The sequence below is a fragment of the Yarrowia lipolytica genome, chromosome 1F, assembly GCF_001761485.1.
Source record: "Yarrowia lipolytica chromosome 1F, complete sequence".
In the NCBI taxonomy this organism is placed as follows: domain Eukaryota; kingdom Fungi; phylum Ascomycota; class Dipodascomycetes; order Dipodascales; genus Yarrowia; species Yarrowia lipolytica.
The window spans coordinates 2,650,368-2,668,926 of record NC_090775.1 but is presented as its reverse complement, the minus strand read 5'-3'; the positions used below and the strand labels follow the sequence as shown (position 1 = coordinate 2,668,926).

The 18,559-nt window shown below is 48.7% G+C and overlaps 5 protein-coding genes and 2 non-coding genes across 7 annotated transcripts; 2 read left to right on the top strand and 5 right to left on the bottom strand.

The window, feature by feature from the left end:
* Window positions 1-240: 240 nt before the first annotated feature.
* YALI1_F26654g (uncharacterized protein) lies at window positions 241-3,504 on the bottom strand (the record flags this gene model as incomplete). Its single annotated transcript, XM_505645.3, has 1 exon — window positions 241-3,504. The coding sequence occupies one exon, from the start codon at window positions 3,502-3,504 to the stop codon at window positions 241-243; it is 3,264 nt and encodes a 1,087-aa protein (XP_505645.3).
* Window positions 3,505-6,832: 3,328 nt separating this feature from the next.
* Window positions 6,833-7,273, top strand: YALI1_F26620g (uncharacterized protein; the record flags this gene model as incomplete). Its single annotated transcript, XM_505644.3, has 1 exon — window positions 6,833-7,273. The coding sequence occupies one exon, from the start codon at window positions 6,833-6,835 to the stop codon at window positions 7,271-7,273; it is 441 nt and encodes a 146-aa protein (XP_505644.2).
* Window positions 7,274-7,630: 357 nt separating this feature from the next.
* On the top strand, window positions 7,631-9,175 carry YALI1_F26612g (uncharacterized protein; the record flags this gene model as incomplete). Its single annotated transcript, XM_505643.3, has 1 exon — window positions 7,631-9,175. The coding sequence occupies one exon, from the start codon at window positions 7,631-7,633 to the stop codon at window positions 9,173-9,175; it is 1,545 nt and encodes a 514-aa protein (XP_505643.1).
* A 180-nt stretch (window positions 9,176-9,355) lies between these two features.
* On the bottom strand, window positions 9,356-9,474 carry YALI1_F26594r. Its single transcript, XR_002432169.3, has one exon. It is a non-coding gene; the product is annotated as a 5S ribosomal RNA (ribosomal RNA).
* A 4-nt stretch (window positions 9,475-9,478) lies between these two features.
* Window positions 9,479-9,566, bottom strand: YALI1_F26593r. Its single transcript has one exon. It is a non-coding gene; the product is annotated as a tRNA-Asp (tRNA).
* A 768-nt stretch (window positions 9,567-10,334) lies between these two features.
* Window positions 10,335-11,456, bottom strand: YALI1_F26574g (uncharacterized protein; the record flags this gene model as incomplete). The annotated part of the gene is made up of 1 exon (XM_505642.1): window positions 10,335-11,456. The coding sequence occupies one exon, from the start codon at window positions 11,454-11,456 to the stop codon at window positions 10,335-10,337; it is 1,122 nt and encodes a 373-aa protein (XP_505642.1).
* Window positions 11,457-14,703: 3,247 nt separating this feature from the next.
* On the bottom strand, window positions 14,704-16,935 carry YALI1_F26519g (uncharacterized protein; the record flags this gene model as incomplete). Its single annotated transcript, XM_505641.3, has 1 exon — window positions 14,704-16,935. The coding sequence occupies one exon, from the start codon at window positions 16,933-16,935 to the stop codon at window positions 14,704-14,706; it is 2,232 nt and encodes a 743-aa protein (XP_505641.1).
* Between the last annotated feature and the right edge of the window lie 1,624 nt (window positions 16,936-18,559).

The window sequence follows — 18,559 nt, the reverse complement described above, 5'->3', positions numbered from 1 at the left end:
ACATGGTGGTTATACATCACTTCCACCATATACACTTGTGTCATGCACACTCCGCCAGTATTGATTATTGCACACCAGAACAAAGGTGGGAGCCATATCATCGACAAACATGCCATCTCTACAAGTAGCTACAATACACAATCAAGTCATATTCTAAATGATGTAATGCTAATATATATAAGCTAGCTGGGATACAACTGATACCCCAAACTAGATGAATCATGTGCTAGGTCACGCTAGCTAGTTTTTGAATCTGTTCTGAACCTCAGTCTGAGCCTGAACTCCGCCGGTGGCATGAGTGTTATTTTTCTCCTCAAGAGTATGCTCGTGATCCTCCGAAGAATCACTTTCCACAGCATAATCGTCGTCATCCTCAGACTCGTCGATGACACGGAGACCAGGTCGAATTCGGGTTCTCCAGGTAGGAGCGACGCCGTGAATCTGACGGTCTCTAGCGGATCGAGTAGATCGAGTAGATCGGGTGGAGTTCTTGGACAGGGATCGGTCTTTCCGTCCATCGGAGGAGAGCTCGGTGAAAGTATCGCCACTGGGAGACTTGTTCTGGTCGTTTCGGCTCTGCAATAGACCGGGGATACCAGGAGGCAGAGAGCTGAGGTACATCGAGTTGGCCGGATCCGAGTAGTTGTCCTCTCGACGGGGGACGTACAGAGGAATCTCCTGGACACACTGCGCAACAAACTTGAGGAACTTGGTTCGTCGGTAACCCCAAAGAGGAATGTCGGCAAAGTTGGACCGATGGGTGATGTTGATGGTGATGGAGATTCGGTCGAGATCGGTGAAACCGGAAACCTGGAACCAGGGCTTAGGCTTGTAGTCCTTGGGGTTGTCCAGAGCAAACTGATCAACTCGTCGGTGCAGCTCATCAATGTCTTCAGTGGAAGTCTCGGGAAGGCCTAAAATAAGGGTCTGGGGATCAGACTGGAGACCCGATCTAGAGACGTTACCGATCCACAGAGTGTTGAGCAGCGAGTTAGGAGCTTGGCACAACTTACCATTATCTGTTCGGGTGAAGGTGGAGTACAGAAGAGACAAGGATGTAACGTTGTAGGCGACATCCGCAATATCGACTCGATCTCCGACATCAATTGGATGCTTCACAAACAGGAAGACACAAGAAGACAGAATCTCCTGACAGGTGGTAGAGAAGACGAATGAGAAGGCAAGCAAGGTGGTACCAAGGGTGGCTAAAACGGCTCCGACAGAAGGAGACAACATTCCGACAAAAATGATGATACAAATCAGCAGAACCACAAACACAAGAATGTGATGCAGTTTCTTGACGGCACAATCGACATCCTTGAGAGACTTGTAGATCGACTTTCGCTCGTGACAGATCTGGGTCACAGCAGCAGACATCTCGTCGAGAGTCAAGTCTCCATTGCCGTCCTGATCGAGAACGGCAAACACAGCCTCACACTCGTCTCGAGAGTGTTCTCCAACCACATCGATGATATCCTGGACAGTCAAAGAGTCTTGTCCCTCTAGAACAAGAGACATCCAGATTCGTTTACCGAGAATTCGTGCTGTGGATCGCGACTTCATGGCTTCCATGACAATGGACTCGGTAGATGCTGCAGTGCCTGCAGTTCGACCAATGACATCTCTGGCAGCTTCACCCAAGGATTTAGACGCCTTTTTGAGTCCTCCAAAGAACCGCCGGGTACCCTCGTTCTGAACAGCCTGCTGAATACGTCGGTTAAGTCTATCATCCATCTTTCGAGTAGTTGCAAAAAGAAGGCCACCAGCAAGTGTCACATCCTCATCCTCGAACTCGGGACAAAACTGAGGGAATACCATGTAAGCGGCGTCCAACATCTTGACCAAAACAGAGATGGCAAGACGGTTGTCTCTGATTCGGTTTGCAAACTGTGTCTTGTGGAAGGACACGGAGATGAAGTGGATGAAAATTCGCTCACATAGGTAGACAATGGCTGTGATAAGACAGGACACAAGCACCTTGGAAAAGTTCTTCTGCCATACCTCTTTAGCGTCATTGGGCTTGGCCAACTTGTTCATGCTGGTGACGGGCATGAAGGTGATCCAAGAGCAAAATGCCCACAAGACGAGCGTAATAGCATGTTCCACGGCACAGACAATAGTGGTAAATCGCTTAATAGTTGGGGAAATAATGCCCGCAATAACACGAAATAAGTTGGGAATCACATGAGCAACCAGGCGAGACACCCAGAGGGAGCTCCACATGACTTCGACCCAGATGAAAATCCACGAGAGACGGACATTACCGAGTTCAGCATCAGGCTGACCCCAAGCACCAATAGCAAGGGGAATAAAGAACACGACAGCAAGAGGCAACCAGAAAACAAAGCATCGAGTGAGAATCGACAGTTGCATGAGGTATCGAATGTACGCTCGAGTCTTGACGATGATCTTGAACTCGGTAGGTCGCTGGGTACCAGTGGATCGCTGGAGTGCGTGGTAGCCCCGTCGCACACCGGTGGCAATCTTGTCCTCGTTCTCCGGAGGTCGTAGAGAGTGGTCGGTAGATTCTACTCCGTGCTCTTCTCGAATGTCGCCCATGACGTCCTTGATTTCGGGGAGGTCCGTGGAGTCGGCATCCGAGTCCTCGAACACCGTTTCCAGCACATGCGACACCTTTGGGTGTTTCTCATCCTCTTCTTCCTTCTCGTTAGTGGTTCGGTCTCCGGTAGTATGTGTGGTGGCGTTGGTCTGGTGGCGGGTGATACCAAGACCAAGAGGAAACTCGTCCATGGAGTTATTATTGTTTGTCACAGCGCTCTGGGGCGGCATGGCACTGCCGGGCTGCTGAGATGTGGAGTTTGAGCGTCGTCGTCCGGTAGCTCGATGCTCCTCTCCAGCATGACTCTTGTAACTTCGACCCGAGGCAGAGGTCTTCGACCTGTAGAGGCCAGTGGCGCTACTGGAGTTGCTACCTCGACGCTTCGAGTTCTTGGAGGCCGACCGTCGCATCTTTGATCCTCCGGGGACGGTGCCGTTGGCCATACGTTCGATTCGTTGCTGCAGGTTCTCTTCGGGCTCATCGTCGGAAGATGTCGAATGGTGGCTGTTGTTTGATGCCTGCAGCAAACCAGCCTTTTCGTTGGCGATCGAGGTGTCGATGGGCGGTGGTCGGGGCACCTGGGCAGCCGTAGCGTATGTGTTTGAGCTCTCCACGTTGTCGAGTGGATACGAATGAGCTAGTGGATGCACATGGAAGCCATCCTCGGGTTGAATAGATGCGGGAGAAGTGGGCTGTTGATAGATCTGGTGAGCAGGCGGGTAGCCGTGGATGGCGTGGGTGCCGGCCTGTTGCACAGACTCGTGGAGGTTATCGTGGCCCATGTGCTGGTAGGGGTTCTGGGTCTGACGAGAGACATGTGGCATAGCAACCGCGGGTGGTGGCTGGGGCGGGTTTGTATGTGTGGACGACGAGTCGTTGAATTCGTCTTCGGGGACGGGTGCCGGATGCCGGTCGTCAATAGGACCCTTTTCCAGATCGTCCATGATGTTGTAAGTGTTGTGTGTGTGTGTTGGTGTGTAGCGGGAAGAAATATATTTATGTGTTGTGTGGTGGTTCCGCTTCTTCGAAAATCAGTCTGCTTGTGCCTCTGCTTCTTTAGCCTTTTGAATTTAGAGTACAGAACAAGCGCGGGGTGTATCTCGGCTTATGTGTATAATAGACGAGTTATTAAGGCTTCACTAGTGGTTTGAGAATTTAGTGCCTCGAATACGGATGTTGTGAAGTATTCTGGGGTGTTCTGGGGTATTACACTGCTTGAGTAATATGTTTTTTCTTCACCATGACCTCTACCCCCTCTCGACCTCTCTTTACAGGCCCTCTTTATTCCTCCACCAGTGCACCTCAACTCGCATCTCACACGCGTTAGCTCCGATCTGATCGTCGTCTAAAATTAGCGACAAGCTTAGCCCCTAAAATATTGTGAAACCTTGGCTTTTGAGAAGCCAGTTTCAATACCCTGCTGTTCCCGTAATGTGCTCAAAGTGATACCAGGTGTGGCAGAGACTTGTATTATTCTCCATTTCAATTTTCAGTCATCTTGCTTCTCCCCAGCTCCCTCTATTGCTACGCGTTGATGCAATCTCAAACTCTGTCCAGCATTACTTAGTACTTTTTTTCCCTTTTGACAACCCAAAATTTGCACTCGGAGAGAGACCAAGCTACGAGCAAGTGCGGCTGTAGAGTCTGGTAGCAAGCGATCGTTGAGGTGGGTATCGGGCGTATTGTAGGTGTGGATAACAATGCTGAGAGTATCCTACAGTATAAGCCCTAAACGACCCACTCTACTTACGCTTCGCTAAGGTGATGCACAAGACTGTCTTTGCTTCATGTCAGATTTATTGTTTCACTTGTCCCTTGTTGCAGGCCGTTGTTCGTCCTTCTCATTCTTGGCTTTATCCGGTGAAACGCGAGTGAAGTACGAGTACAAGTCGTACCAATGAAACCGGGTCTACCAATGACTGAATGGGTATTGCACTTGTGGAGTTGCACAAATTTGCTCCTGTAGTGTGCTTGTATCTACTCGTACATCTATCTGAAGTGTTTGCTCTGCCTACCTACGGTATCCGTAGGTTTTTTGTTACCCTAACAACATATTGCAGTGCTTACTCATGCGTTTGAAGCAGCCGCCAACAACTGTAATTCGGACCCCAAAAGACGATAATGACGTCTTTTTTTTTCGTTTTTCTCTTTTTTTTTCTATCAACATCAGCTCACCTGATACGACGCCCGATTACAGGTCAGAATAGCCACACCCGGGTCATTGACTTGTTCTCCTATATAACCCGCTCAGCGTTGTTTACGGCTCCAACGCTATTAACATTATTACTTGGCTAGAGCCGTTTAAATGCGAGGCATGACGTCACCCAACCAGGCGGTTGACAATTTTGTGAAACCCAAAGCATATACTGTAATATTAGAGTCCAACGTTGCAACCCGCTGGCATTAGGAACAGGACGTACGAATGAGACCGAAGCTGGTAATACCAGAAAGGATTTCCTTGGCTGAAATCGTCCGATCCCTGACCGTCTCCTGACTTCCTCTCTTCATTATTCCGCCTACGCACCCCTATCTTTGCATACCTGGCCACTCCTTGCTTTGAATTACGAAACCACATGTTGCACTGCAGCTGAAACAGGACGGAAAGCATCGACATTGATGTCGAAAAGAAAAAAGCAGAGCTTGGAGCTACGTACTTGTACCGGTGCGAGTAACAATACAAAGTATGTTGCCATGAGTTTGCAGAGCCGTAGATGCACTATTGTAGGAGTTCAAATATATCGACACTACTTGTTGAAACCGGAGCAAAAGAAACCAACCATCCACTTGATTGCGCTCAATTGCTCTACTGTAATCTCTATTGTTGAGTCAGTCCCTGCCCTCTAAATCACAATTAAAACCATTATATATCGGAGTTGCTCAATCCCCGCCTTCCTATCCATAAATACATTGACTTCAGATGCCAGCTAGAGTTGAAGTTTCGAATCCGAAAGTTGTGCCAGTACTTGTAGTAGACCGAGGACATCCCAAGTGTCCACTTGTAGGTGACCCTTTGTGTTACCATAACTAAGCCGGCAGTGCTCTTTTCTTTCTACTTGTACGGTATGTACTAATTGCACCCGTACACTCTCCTGTTTCAAGTCGATAATATCTCAAGGTGGTTGTTGACATCTGATTCAGGTCCCTCCTACAACTCAGGGCAAGACCTGAAATAATTATGTCCCTGCGTTTAATTGCAGTAGGGGACTTGGAAGCAGACTAAATCCTATACAAGTGTCCGATGACGATGGAGGGCATGACGGGCATGACTCGATCATCTTACAAATAGACTAGAGATCAGTATGTACAGTATGTACGAGTACTACTTACTGGTCTCTCCGGTTACGTAGACAGGCCCAAGCATCTCTTGAAACACACTCTACCGCCATCACTGCTGCCCTGGTCTGATTGAACCTGCAGTTAGAATCGGTAGTGTCAGCTACTCATACTCGTAGGAGAACGAGTACTTGTACTTCGGCTGTACATGCTTTATCGTAGTTTATCGACACCCGGTCACCAGCCAAGGAACCCCAATATCACCCATAGAAGCCCCGAAGAGAGGTCTCACTGCCCGCTGGACTTCCCCCAACTCTCGTCCAATCTAACTGCAAACGTTCGTCTTCCGCAACAATAGGGTTCCACAGTGGCAACTGAGGGAGAAGTCAAAACTTACTGCAACAGCAGTTTGGAGATGAAACTCACGCGTCGCAAGGTTTCGCGTGGTTCCGGCGGTTGGAATCTCAACGTCTCTTCCGCTCCGAGAGTGGCCAGAAGAGCAAGTGTAAGAGACCTGAACTTAATCAACAAAGTGAGATGGGCTGCAGGTGTTCATTATACAGAATGCTTCTGTCGTCAAGTTGCTTCTTCCACGATGATCCATAGTTGTACTTGTGTTTTCTTCACAGGAAATGTTCCGTTTATTCTGGGAATCGAACCACGAGCTACTGTATTACTTTACTCTCGTATACTCGTGCTCAAACGGATGTACATGTACGGTATGTACTGTACTACTTCTAGTAGTTGGGTTGTAGGGGAGACCCTAAGCAGGAGAAATGAATTTCCCTAGGATCAAAAAAATAATTGCATCGATGGAGATGTGACAACATGACCTTTTGAAAATCAAACCATCCCATTGGATTAATAATCGTCTGCATATCCATCATAGAAGGTCATCATCACTAATTTACTGCCCGATTAGCGTTAACAACTGCATGAGATAATTGGGCACTATTCATCACCCACTCTTCCCACCACCACCAATACTCGCCTTACAACATGCTCCCCCTCAAACTAACTGCCTCTCATCTTCCTACAAACCCCGTGTCGTTCATCACCCGCTCGGCTGCTCTCAAACTCGTGCAATTAACCGATGACAAAGCCGAGATCTTCAAGCCGCTCAGTCCTCCGGATCAGGCTGCCTACCTGGCCTATTTGACGAGCTGGAAGGCCACAAAGACCGACGGATCCGCCTGCGATCCCGAAAGCGCCACAAAATTGAGCATGGATGTCAAGTTCAAAAACTACAAGCAAACGACGCAGTTCATCACCGATGTGATGGCCATCTCTCAACCTCTGCGACACCATGTGTGGTTTGAGAACCATTACACCACCACCAAGGTGGTGCTTCAGACGGGCTATCTCGATAAGTTGACGGCCATTGATTTCCGCATGGCCGAGCTCATTCAATTGTATAGACATGCTGCTGAGCAGAGCTGAAGACTGCTTGTAAAAGTGCAAGTACTTGTGAGCAGAAGGGGGAGATAAGCTCAAGTAATTGTGATATATATTTTAGCGTCCACTTGAGACTTTTGTTGGCATGGGCTGTATGAAAGAACCAAAACGGCATGCCCATAACTCATCAATATCCTACGTCACATATCATGAACCATCTTGTCGGTACTCGTACGCTTTCCATCCACGCACTCGTACAAGTACTTGTGCATCCACATATACATGTGTTCTCTCACTTCTCCCACCCTCCATTACATAAGCACCCCTTTACACCTCCAAACTAACTTCTCATGCATCCCGCATCTCGCATAACGTGGCCTACATACTGACATCAACATCACCATGATCTCGGCCTTGTTCATCTTGGATCCGTCATTCAAGCCGCTTCTGAGCCGAAACTACCGGGGAGACGTGCCTCTCAGTTGTATTTCTGATCTTCCTGGGCTCATTCAGATCGCTCAACAGAATGGCAATGTGGCCCCTCCTGTTCTCGAAGACAGAGGTATCCACTACATGTGGATGGAAAGTGGCTCAGTTATCTTCGTGGCCGTGAGTCCCCAGGTGAGCTGCAACTCTATGGAGACTCTGGTCTTTCTATCGCAATTAGCCACCGTTCTGACCTCATATTTCGAACAATTGCATGCCGAATCGGTCCAGGACAACTTTGTGCTCATCTACGAGCTGCTCGACGAAATGATGGACTTTGGAGTGCCCCAGATCACAGACGCGGGCATTCTCAAGGAATACATCACTGTGGACGCTCACAAAAGCTTACTGGGAGCCGTGGGAGATCTGGTCAATGCCGCTGTGGGCGAGGAAGGAGCAGCCGGAAATTCGGGAGACATCGACGTGGCAACACACACAACCAGTAGAATCTCGTGGCGACCGACCGGTCTGCAGTATAAGAAAAACGAACTGTTTTTGGACGTTGTTGAAAGCGTCAATCTGCTCTATGCTAACGACAAAGTGGTTCGACACGAGATTCAGGGCCGAATCAACGTCACCTCCTATTTATCCGGAATGCCTGAGCTACGTCTGGGACTCAATGAAAAGGCCATGCTGGAACACAAGTTGGCTGCCACTGGAGCCACTACACATAAAAAGCCGCGCTCAAAAACTGTGGAGATGGAAGACGTGCGGTTCCACCAGTGCGTCGAATTGTCCAAGTTTAACGTCGACCGCCAGATTTCCTTTATTCCTCCAGACGGCAAGTTCGAGCTCATGAGCTACCGACTCAACCTGGCCAACGCGGAAGAAGATCATGCTGAAGAAGAGGAGGGCCAAAAGGTGCGAAACTACGCTGCCAGAAACCGGCCACTGATTCTGGTAACCACAGATGTTGAGAAGAAGGGAAACACGCGTCTTCTGATTTCTGTTAAGCTCAAGTCGCAGTTCAGAAAACGTTCAACAGCCAACGATGTAGAAGTGTTTGTTCCTGTGCCTCCAGATGCCACTTCACCACGTTTCAGAGCCACTGCCGGAACCGTGGTCTACATGCCCGAGCGTAACGCCATCCGATGGAAGATCAAACAGCTCCAGGGAGGAGGAAAGGAGTTTTCCATGAAGGCCGAGATCTCTGTTTCGCGCACGGAGGAGCAGGGAGAGTCTTTGTCAGAGTTGCTGCATCTTAATAACACTCCACAGAGCCAGATCCCCGTCCAGGTTACCTTCGAGATTCCTTACTATGCCATGTCAGGCCTGCAAGTGCGATATCTCAAGGTCAACGAGCCTACTCTCAAGTACAGGTCGTTGCCATGGGTTAGGTACATCACCAAGAACGGAGATGACTACAGTTACCGACTGAAGAAACCTCGAGAGAAGGAGTCCAAGAAGAAGGACAAGACCAAGGCTGAGCCAGCCGCTGGGGATGCCAATACGAGTACATAGAGATTCAAGAGCTTAGTTGTTGGGTTGTTGGAAGGACGAATAATGAATTGATAGATCAATGATATTTTTTTAATTGTCAAATGGTTGATGTACGACGAGCAGATAATTGGTCATGTAGATACTAAAAATTATCCAAGTGATAGCCACGTTGGCGGACCACCAACGCAAGCTCTGCAAAAAGATTACAGCACCCAGGATTCTCGTATGGTCTCCCACTACAATACTAACTAGGCTCTCTGGTGCTTGACTATGGCTGATCGGACGGGAAGCCGTATTTTCACCAGGATATGGCCGTAACCAAACCTCCGCAACGGAGAATTGAACTCCGGTCCCCCGCGTGCTGAACAACTGTTCTGACAGGCGGAAATTCTAGCCACTAAACTATTGCGGATTTTAATAAAACAGGACACTTAAAGTGTACTATCGGAATTCCGCTCTTTCGAAAAAAATCGAGTTATTCGAGATCTTGTAGCAACATACATGTACCCCACCGGTTTATAATGTATCGATAGTGCGTATTTGTCTGTTTTAGGTATATTTCCCTTGTTTTGGGATCTATAGAGCTTCTCAAATTTTGCATGGCAAGTGTGCAACAGAATATCATTTACTCACCAAAAAAATGCCTAAAACAGAAGTATCAAGTGCATGCGACTTGAACAGGAGATTAGTTTGTTGTTGATCTGTTTCTTAATTATCTCGATTGCTCTGGGTAACGCTGTTTCTATCACGCCTCGATACAGCATGTTCGAAAATGAGATCTATGTCATGAAATCTATGCGATATAACCTAATGTTGTCCAATCAGAATTTCTGAGGACATATGTGATCTTTCGGGTATTTGTATGTCTATCTTCCGCTATGTCCATCACTTTACTATTGATTCTTTATGTTATGTGTGGGTACTTGAGATGTCGATACGAGTGTACATACTGTGTACATGTGTAACCATTGGAACATCTACCGCTACTGGTAGTTTATAATGTACTTGTACAGTCGGAGTGGTATTTACCCCTAGATTATCTACCCGGTACTTGTACATGTAGTTGGCACTTCAAGTTCCTGTCATTCCTTTACTAGACTACAAGTACTTATTTTTTTTTCTAGGTATAATCATCATAATTCTATTCACATATGCTACAAGTAGGACATTGCTGACTGGATTAGCAGTCCACGGTGGTGGCCCAGTCGTTCTCCTCCTCTCCGTACATAATGGAGGTGAGCTTGGCCTTGACGTCGGCAGCAAAGTCACCGGAGTCGCCCTGGGACAGGGGCACGTTGATGAGCTCGCCCTCAGGGGTTCGGATGAGCTGGACGGGTGCGACGAAGAAGGCGGTACCGATGGCAAAGGCCTCAACGAGTCGATTCTCCTTGGCGGCCTCGGCAATCTCGTCGATTCCGAACTCTCGCTCGTGGACGGTCACGTTGGAGCCCTTGTGCTTCTCACCGAGGTACTCGAGAGCGGATCGTCGAGAGATACCGGGCAGGATGAGCTTGGTTGAGATGGGGCAGGTCATGAGCTCGATCTCATCGGAGTCCTTCTTCTTGATGGCGACGAAGAAGTTGGAGCCACCGGCCTCAGTGACGGTCTTCTTGTCCTCGTCGTAGAGCCACAGAACCTGGTGGTAGCCGGCTCCAACGGCCTTGGAGTTCTCCTGGAGAGTGGGTCCATAGTTGGCTCCCAGCTTGGCGTAGCCAAATCCTCCGGGCCATGCTCGCACAGCATCCTTGGGATCGGAGCAGTAGAGCTTGAGGGGCTCGGCATTCCAAGCCTGCATCATGGTGGCACAGACAAAAACCTTGGCGGCAGTGGGGGCCTTGAGTCCCAGACCGCCGTTGGTGCCGATAGCAGTGGGTCGCAGGTAGATGAAGCCACCGGGGGCGACGAATCGGCCCTCGAGCTTGACGTACTCAATAAGGCACTTGAGGAGCTCGGCCTCGTCAAATCGGGGGAGACCGATTCGCTCACAAGAGTCGTTGAGACGAGCCATGTTGAGCTCGGGTCGGAACAGAATCAGCTTGTTGCCAGCCTTGTTCTTGTACAGCTTGAGACCCTCGAAGCACTCGACAGCGTAGTGAAGAACAGAGGCGGTGGGATCAATCTGAAGAGGACCAAAGGGCCCAATCTTGGGGGCATCCCATCCAGCCTCATCGGTGTAGTCGACCTGGAGGATGTAGTCTGTGGAAGAGTTGGGAGCGAGGTCCTTGGGAGAGTCAAACTGCTTGGGAGACTTGTTGAGAGTGATCTCGAGTCGGTCAGCTTTGAGGGGTGACAGTTTGGTCATTTTTGTGTGTATATTGTGTGCAAGGTGAGTTTGGGAAGACTCTGATTAAGTAGGATTTTTCAGTGCTCATAGAGTTAGAGTTGGCCGTCGGTAGCCGGGGAAGAAAATGGGATATTTGACGACAAAATAGAGGAGATATCGATATCGGATATCGTTCATTCGATTTATCATGTTTCGTTGTTGATAAATTTTCAATCTCCGTTGTTGTGCATATCCCCTATTTCAAAGTCGATTGTTGTACAATAACAAGTCCTATAGATTACTTACTCACACATGCACCCTGCGGACATACGAATGAGTCAGGGACCTGCTTTTAGCGCTTTGCGGTATATCCGCAGTCGGAGTTGTCGTTGTTTTCTTGCGGGAGTGAAGTCAAGTGAATCCTGCAATACTGCTGTCTTATAGGACAGCGTAATGAATAATCTTGTCGAACACCGTTAGATCACCGATACCCATGCATCTAAGCTAGCTCGGGAACGCTAGTGTGGCGTTGTGTGATCATGTGACTTTGGTCCAAGGTTGTAATGGTTGCGTTGTGAGTACTGAGAGATTTCCGGTGTATAGTCTGCAATTCTGAGACGATATATTTCGTATGTTCGGTTACTCTTCGGAGCTACCAGTATATCGGTTGAGTTTAATACTACGGCTATTAACCCTACTTGCCCCGTTACACCTTACAATTAAAATACGAGCCTTCTACGACTCTTCTCCCAGCCTTCTATGAGTAAAAAAATTTGTGGCACATCGGTGAGAGGTTAGGAGTTTGTTGGTCTTGTCAGAGTCAGTCATGTGACTCGAACGAGTGTGTAAGATCGGGGGTTTGAACTCCTCAGTAGTTCGCGTTCACTACTTGTAGTTTACCACTGCAGCCCAGAGCACATTGTAGCTCATTGCAAGTGCATCTGCCGAGACAAGTATAAGTATATATTTACTATACTGGTACGATACATACATACATTATGTAAAAATCATACTATAGTTCACACAATCCAGAAAGTCGTCGTGTTTCATCTTGGGTCCGCTCTACTGTAACATCTAACCACCAAACCACCCTCCACTTTAACAATAAGTCCTTGAATTATTTGGGAAATGGTACTTGCTATAGTTGCTTGAGGATCTTTTTTAACTTGTCTCCTAATTTGCCAGCTAAACAGAAAGCTACAGTATGTATCACTATCTGTACAGTAGATCGAAAAATATTTCCATGAAAATGCCAGTTTACCGATAGTTAGCTACCAGAGGACCGCCTAACGAATACGGCAACGTGCTCCAGGCAAGCAATGTCAATGGCCCAACATCCGCTACTTGTACAATTTACTTGATTTCTCTGACGATTAAATGCACTCATCATGCACAATGGAGAGCTCAGCTCATCTGTATTCGTGGATCTAGCGAGTGTGCTGACTTATGACAGAGTAACAGTGCATTGCATCGGCTTACTTTGACAGTCTTTTTGAACATCTATATGGCTTGCATATGACACTGGTGTCAGAAGCCCAGCCAGCCGGAAGTTGCAACCTCCGGGGTCTTGTTTGTCATGCTTCAATAATCATTGTGGTCGCTCACTCTTTTTCGTTTCCGACCTCTTGTTTGTTAGGTCGGAGTTCGGACGTTTTTGCGCAAAACACCGCCGGCAGGCATTTTGTAGCGATATTATGTCTCCTAGTGCCCAAGCCAGGCTAAACTAGTGTGCTTGTATCTAAAGCTCGGTTTAGTCCAAGCTACAGGCTTTCTAGATTGACGTGCAATTAGCCATCGTGTTAGTGCTTGTCAGTTGGTACAATGAGACTGTTTTACGAGGTCTGTAACGACGAAACAGCGACAAGTACGCGTACAGGAATCGGGTGATGACTTGATCAAGAAGTTGTGTGTGTGTACAAGAACTTGAAATCTAATCTTTGCTAAAGCCCATATCTTACCCTCACACGAGCATACAAATAACCATCTACAAGTTCTGTACCACGAACTAAGAGAAAACTAATGCGGAGCGAGTTTGAATCGGGTTTGAGTCAGTTTTGACTTTACCACGGCGCTAAAGTGGAATGGACTGACAGCTGGCTAGTGTGCGACTTAAGTAGACTCGGTCCATGTTCCGAGAAACTACGGTAGTATGCTGTAGTGTGAGTCTTAGCCTTGTCTCTGTCAGATTGATTGGTATTGGCTGCACCCCTGTACCATAATTACCCCAGACTCAGACAAGCACCTTCTTCATCAGGATATTCCTCTTTGGGGCGTATTTTTCGGACATAGAGGGAGGAGGCCGTAGATACCACAATCTCACGCGGCTCTCGCAGCACGAAAACTGGCGCGTGTTTACCCACATACACTCTACAATGCTTTGTCTTCCGGATGTTGTTTCCCTTGAACTGTCATTGTTCTCATATTGCCACTGATTTTAAACTTGTCTTGACGCTGACCCAGTGAGGAACTCTCTTTTAGTGCCAGATTGAGATTTGGAATGTAAAAAAGAGTTTGCGCACAAACATACCATTGTGCACCCATGAGGGGGGTTAGAACGTGATCCAGGACTGGTTGGCGAGGAGAAACGCCGCCCCTCCTAAGGTCCATCTCTTATTACCCCGCAGGATCAACAGCAGACCTCCTTCTATGTCTGAGGATCAAGAATCCCGACTACTCGCTATTTCCGGACTTAGGGTCAACCTAACGTGTTTAGGCTTGAAATTAAACACGGTTAGTTAGCCTTGTAACTAATGTCAACTATGAATGCTGTCATGACGTAAACGACGTCCTTGTCCGTCCTATCTTATCGTACAGTAGACCTGTCTTTACTGGTTAGTACCAGTACGAGTACAGTTTGTAGGAGCTTGATGCGTTTGTGTGTTTGGCCAGTCGTAAAACCACTCTGTGCACAAGTATGAAGAGCTTCCAGAAGCGAAGAATGATTGTTGCTATATAGTGCTTGCCGAAGAACCCCCCTACTCCACTCCAGCATTAATAAATATGTTGTCTCCTTCATAACCCTCCTTCAATCACCCTGCAAATAATTATGGGCACTTGTATGAACATACATTTTCCATACTGCGATTGTACATTTTTTCCGCGGAAGAGGTCTACTCGTAGCATGGATCCAATGAGGCTGAGTACGTAGTCAAGCACCAGCGAGGTTGGGGATTCGGGCTTGGGTCGCGTCAAGTGATAAACAAAAGTCATAAAATTAAAATACAAGAAAGCTACAAGTAGTGGATCATGATCCAATAAATATGTTTTAGTGAGTCTCCCTCATTGCCTAAACCTCCTCACTGCCCCCGCTGTTTCGGAACTCGTCCTTAGGCTCCTCATAAGGCTTGCTGTAATGAGGATCGTAATCGTGCACCGGTGAGGGGATGCTCACCCGCTCAGCGTAGGGCACGCCGTAAGTAGGCTCATTGAGATCCTGCTTAGGAGTGAATCCACGTGTAACAGGCGTGAAACCACGCTCCATGGGCGTCGTGACTCGAGAAAAGTGAGCCTCGGGGAACTGCTGGGGAGTGGCAGGAGAAATGATGGGTGTGGGGAACGCTGCTGGGGTAACAGCTCGAATCTGGTAAGGGGTAGGGGGGAAAGAAATCTCGGGCAGAGAAGGAGTGGCGTCCAGTCGCTCTCGTTGGAGCTGTGCGAAACTGGGCTCGTGGGCTGTGGTAATGGTAGGTAAGGTGGGCATGGGAGTCTGCGACACTGTGGGCATGGACATCGGAGTGGCGTGGGGGATCTCTCCAAAGGTGGCAGCCGCAGCGTTGGGGGTTCCAGGCGCACTTCCCAGATTCACAAGCTGAGGAAGAGTAGCCTCTCTGAGCTCGGGAGAATGCTTCAGCTTCTTTTCGGGCATTGGAGGGATGGGATCCACAAACTCAGAGTCCGTAGGCAGCTTGGTAGCCTCGGAGAAGGGAGTGTGGGGGTTAGCGGCCTTCTCAGCAGCTCGCTCAGCTTCCTCCTCGGTTTGCTGAATAGCTCCAGGTGTGGTATTCATGGCGTTAGCAGCTGCCAGCACCTCTGGGGACAGACCAGCGTACGAAATGGGTCCGTAGCTTGCTCCATAGGTGGGCATGGGAGGCATTGGAGGTTGGACCTCCTCGAAATGAGCCTTCTCGAAGTGTTTCTCATCGGGACCCATACCAGGAGGACCCTGTCGGTACGGATCGGTCATAATCTCCATAGTGCCGGGTTTGATGGTCAGAGGACCAGTGCCCTTGATAGGCCAGTCGGGAATGTAGAATCGCAGATCGATTCGAACCACGAGGAAGATGACGTTGGCAATAGTCTCAAACAGTCCGAAACCAATGTAGAATAGAGTGTTACTGTAGATGGGTGCCACGTTGAGTGACCATCGCTCACCCAGGAAACAGGTAGCACATCGCATGGCAGCTGTGGTGGTAAGAATCAGAGAAGTGATAATAATGATGGCGGCAGAGGAGCCAAGATCTCGTCCGTTCAACACACGAGCAGCCAGCTTGCCAGAATCAATTTTGGCACTGGGATCTGCCTCATACTGCAGCACCTGCGAGTACTTGGGAGGGAAGTAGAACATGCCGTAAGACTCAATGTTTGAAGCTGGGAGACGCCGTCGGTCGTCGTTATGGAGAGAAAGGGCTCCTCGGGGAAGAACGTATGCCAGACCAATGAGAAATACTCCTCCTATGGCGACCAGTGTTGCAAACACGGAAGATGCTTGCATGGCTCCTGTGGCCTGTCTCCAGTTTTGGTAGTTCAAAAAGTAGAGGAAGATAACAACTTGCGAAATGACGGCCATAACAATGACTCCGATAATGACAAGGTAGACGCCAATCATGGCCCAACCGAACCACGTGGCATCACCCGTTTCAGGATGTCTAAATGTGAGAATTCGGTGTGCTAGCAGCAGGTTCATAGCGTTGACGTAGACAATAGAAACAACAATCATGACCGTGGACGCGATACCGAGCTTAATGTCAAGCACATTTTTGGCCCAGCCGATTCGCATGCCAAAACCCAGCATGTTGAGAATGCAGTGCCATCCTAGGCCGAAGGAGGGCCAGAAGTGGTGGTTTCGCATGTAACCTCGGGCAAACACATAAAAGTGGGCGCACATGAGGATGCCGTTGACTGCCACGAAAATGGCTGAGGGTGCAATATCGCTTTTGGTGGGGAAGTTACCGTAAATATTGTATTGTGTGGTCATGACGAGGTTGACGACATTGACGGGAAGTTCATTTCCCACAACTTGGTGGGCCATTTTGACCACCTTGGCGACTCCGGTTCCCGTCCATGCCCATCGTGGGATCGGCATGATCGAGAGCAATCTATCTGAGTACTCGAGTGGCCGGTTGCCTGTCTGTGAGTTGAGAATATCGACGAGAGCGGGGCCATAGGGCGAGTTGAGCACTGTTTCTAGTAGACCTGAAGGTAGCAGCGACGTGACTGTGGCGAGGTTTCCGTTTCCCTCAAACAGTTTTGGCAGCAGCGCCAGCAACTGCTCTAACGGCGACAGTTGGGCTGTCGACATGGCTGGTATTGTGTGAGATTAAGTGAGAGAATGCAAAAAAAGTGAGAGAAATCGCGGAGAAATTATCACCAACACGAGACGGCGACGGCTATATCGGCTGTAGCGGTGTCTGGAATGGAATGTAGTGTGTATCTGATGGAATGTAGTGTATCTGGTGGAAGTTGTGACGCGTCTTTGTGTCGAGGTAGTTTGGTCGCGAATCCAATCTATCGGCAGCAGCTGAATCTGTCGGTGTTCCGTGTCGTTCTTTCCTTCCTCAACCTCCAATATCTGACAATCCGGCGACACCACCCTTATAAGACGTTTATCGAGTCGCAGGCCTGTCGTGACCTTAACCTTGTTGAGGGATGCACAGTCGAAGCTAGCGAAAAGAAAACAGACTTTAAATGATCAGCGTGTGGGGAGCATGGAGATGAGCGATCGGAGGTCGGTGGAGAAGATACGGTGTCGACAGCGTGTACTCTTCGGCCATAGCGCTTTTAGGGCCGATTGTCGTGCTCGCAGTGTCTATTCCCGATACTATACACTTCCAGATATGCTCATGCCACCTGAAACATAGTTTGGCGAGCAGTCCAAAAGCTGCAAAGAGAGACAAGTGGGGTGCATAAGTGGACCCAGTTTCTTAGCGGATATAGCCGTGCGATGGGTGGAAGAGGACATGTTGGAGGAGCTGGCAACGCGACGGGTTTGAATCCGGGTTTCTCTTACGAATCAGACATCTCCTTCACCTACTTTGCACACCCACACCCCACCTCCATACCGGGGTCTAAACCTTGGTTTGTTTTGGTTGAGGGGCAGGAGACAAGGTTTTGGGAGCCTAGAACGAGACGCTGACGCTGGAAAGTCGGTTTTAGTGGTAGCAACAGGAATGGAACTAGGAAGATAGAGGAACGGGAGGATATATAAGGGTGGGCCAGGTGCTGGTAGTTGCAATGGCCAAATCGTGTGCTCCGGTTCCTATTCTTTCGAATCTGACTAGTGGACCTGGCCATGTAGCATTTCCCTCACATCTCATAGACTCCCATTATGTCGCGTAAAGAACTACGAAACGACAAGGTGCGCAAGACCCATGTTCGGACTGCACATATTTGATAATAAACAGAGAGGAATAGTGCGTCAAACGTGCTTTTAACGAGGCAAGTAAACGACGATAATAGCAAATACCTCCCTAAGAACAACCACTCGCACACACCTCCACAGACGACGACCAATTACGCAACAGATCGACATAGTATGCACAGCCCTCGTGGATACGTGCTTTTTTACCCTTTCCCTCCAGCACCTTTACTTTTTACACCCTACATGATACTGCCACTCTGCAATGAAAATCCTACCGAAACGGAATAGATATTGGCCTCCGGCGCTTTGATGATTATTAATGCCCGATTTTCCGTTTCGTAGCGGCCCACAGCTGCCATCAGCCAAGTTTTAGTGCCTGTCTAGGACCCAATCTCGACAATCTGACACAGCCGTATGTGCCTGACGTGCCTGCCCACCTGTCTCTGTTGAACGTGTTTAAACGGCGTGCGCAGAAGAGCCCTAATTAGCAACGTCCCCCACCATCCAAATGACCCTGGGCAAAGAGCCGTTTTGCGCCTCCAATTAAGAGGCCGCACTGTAGAGA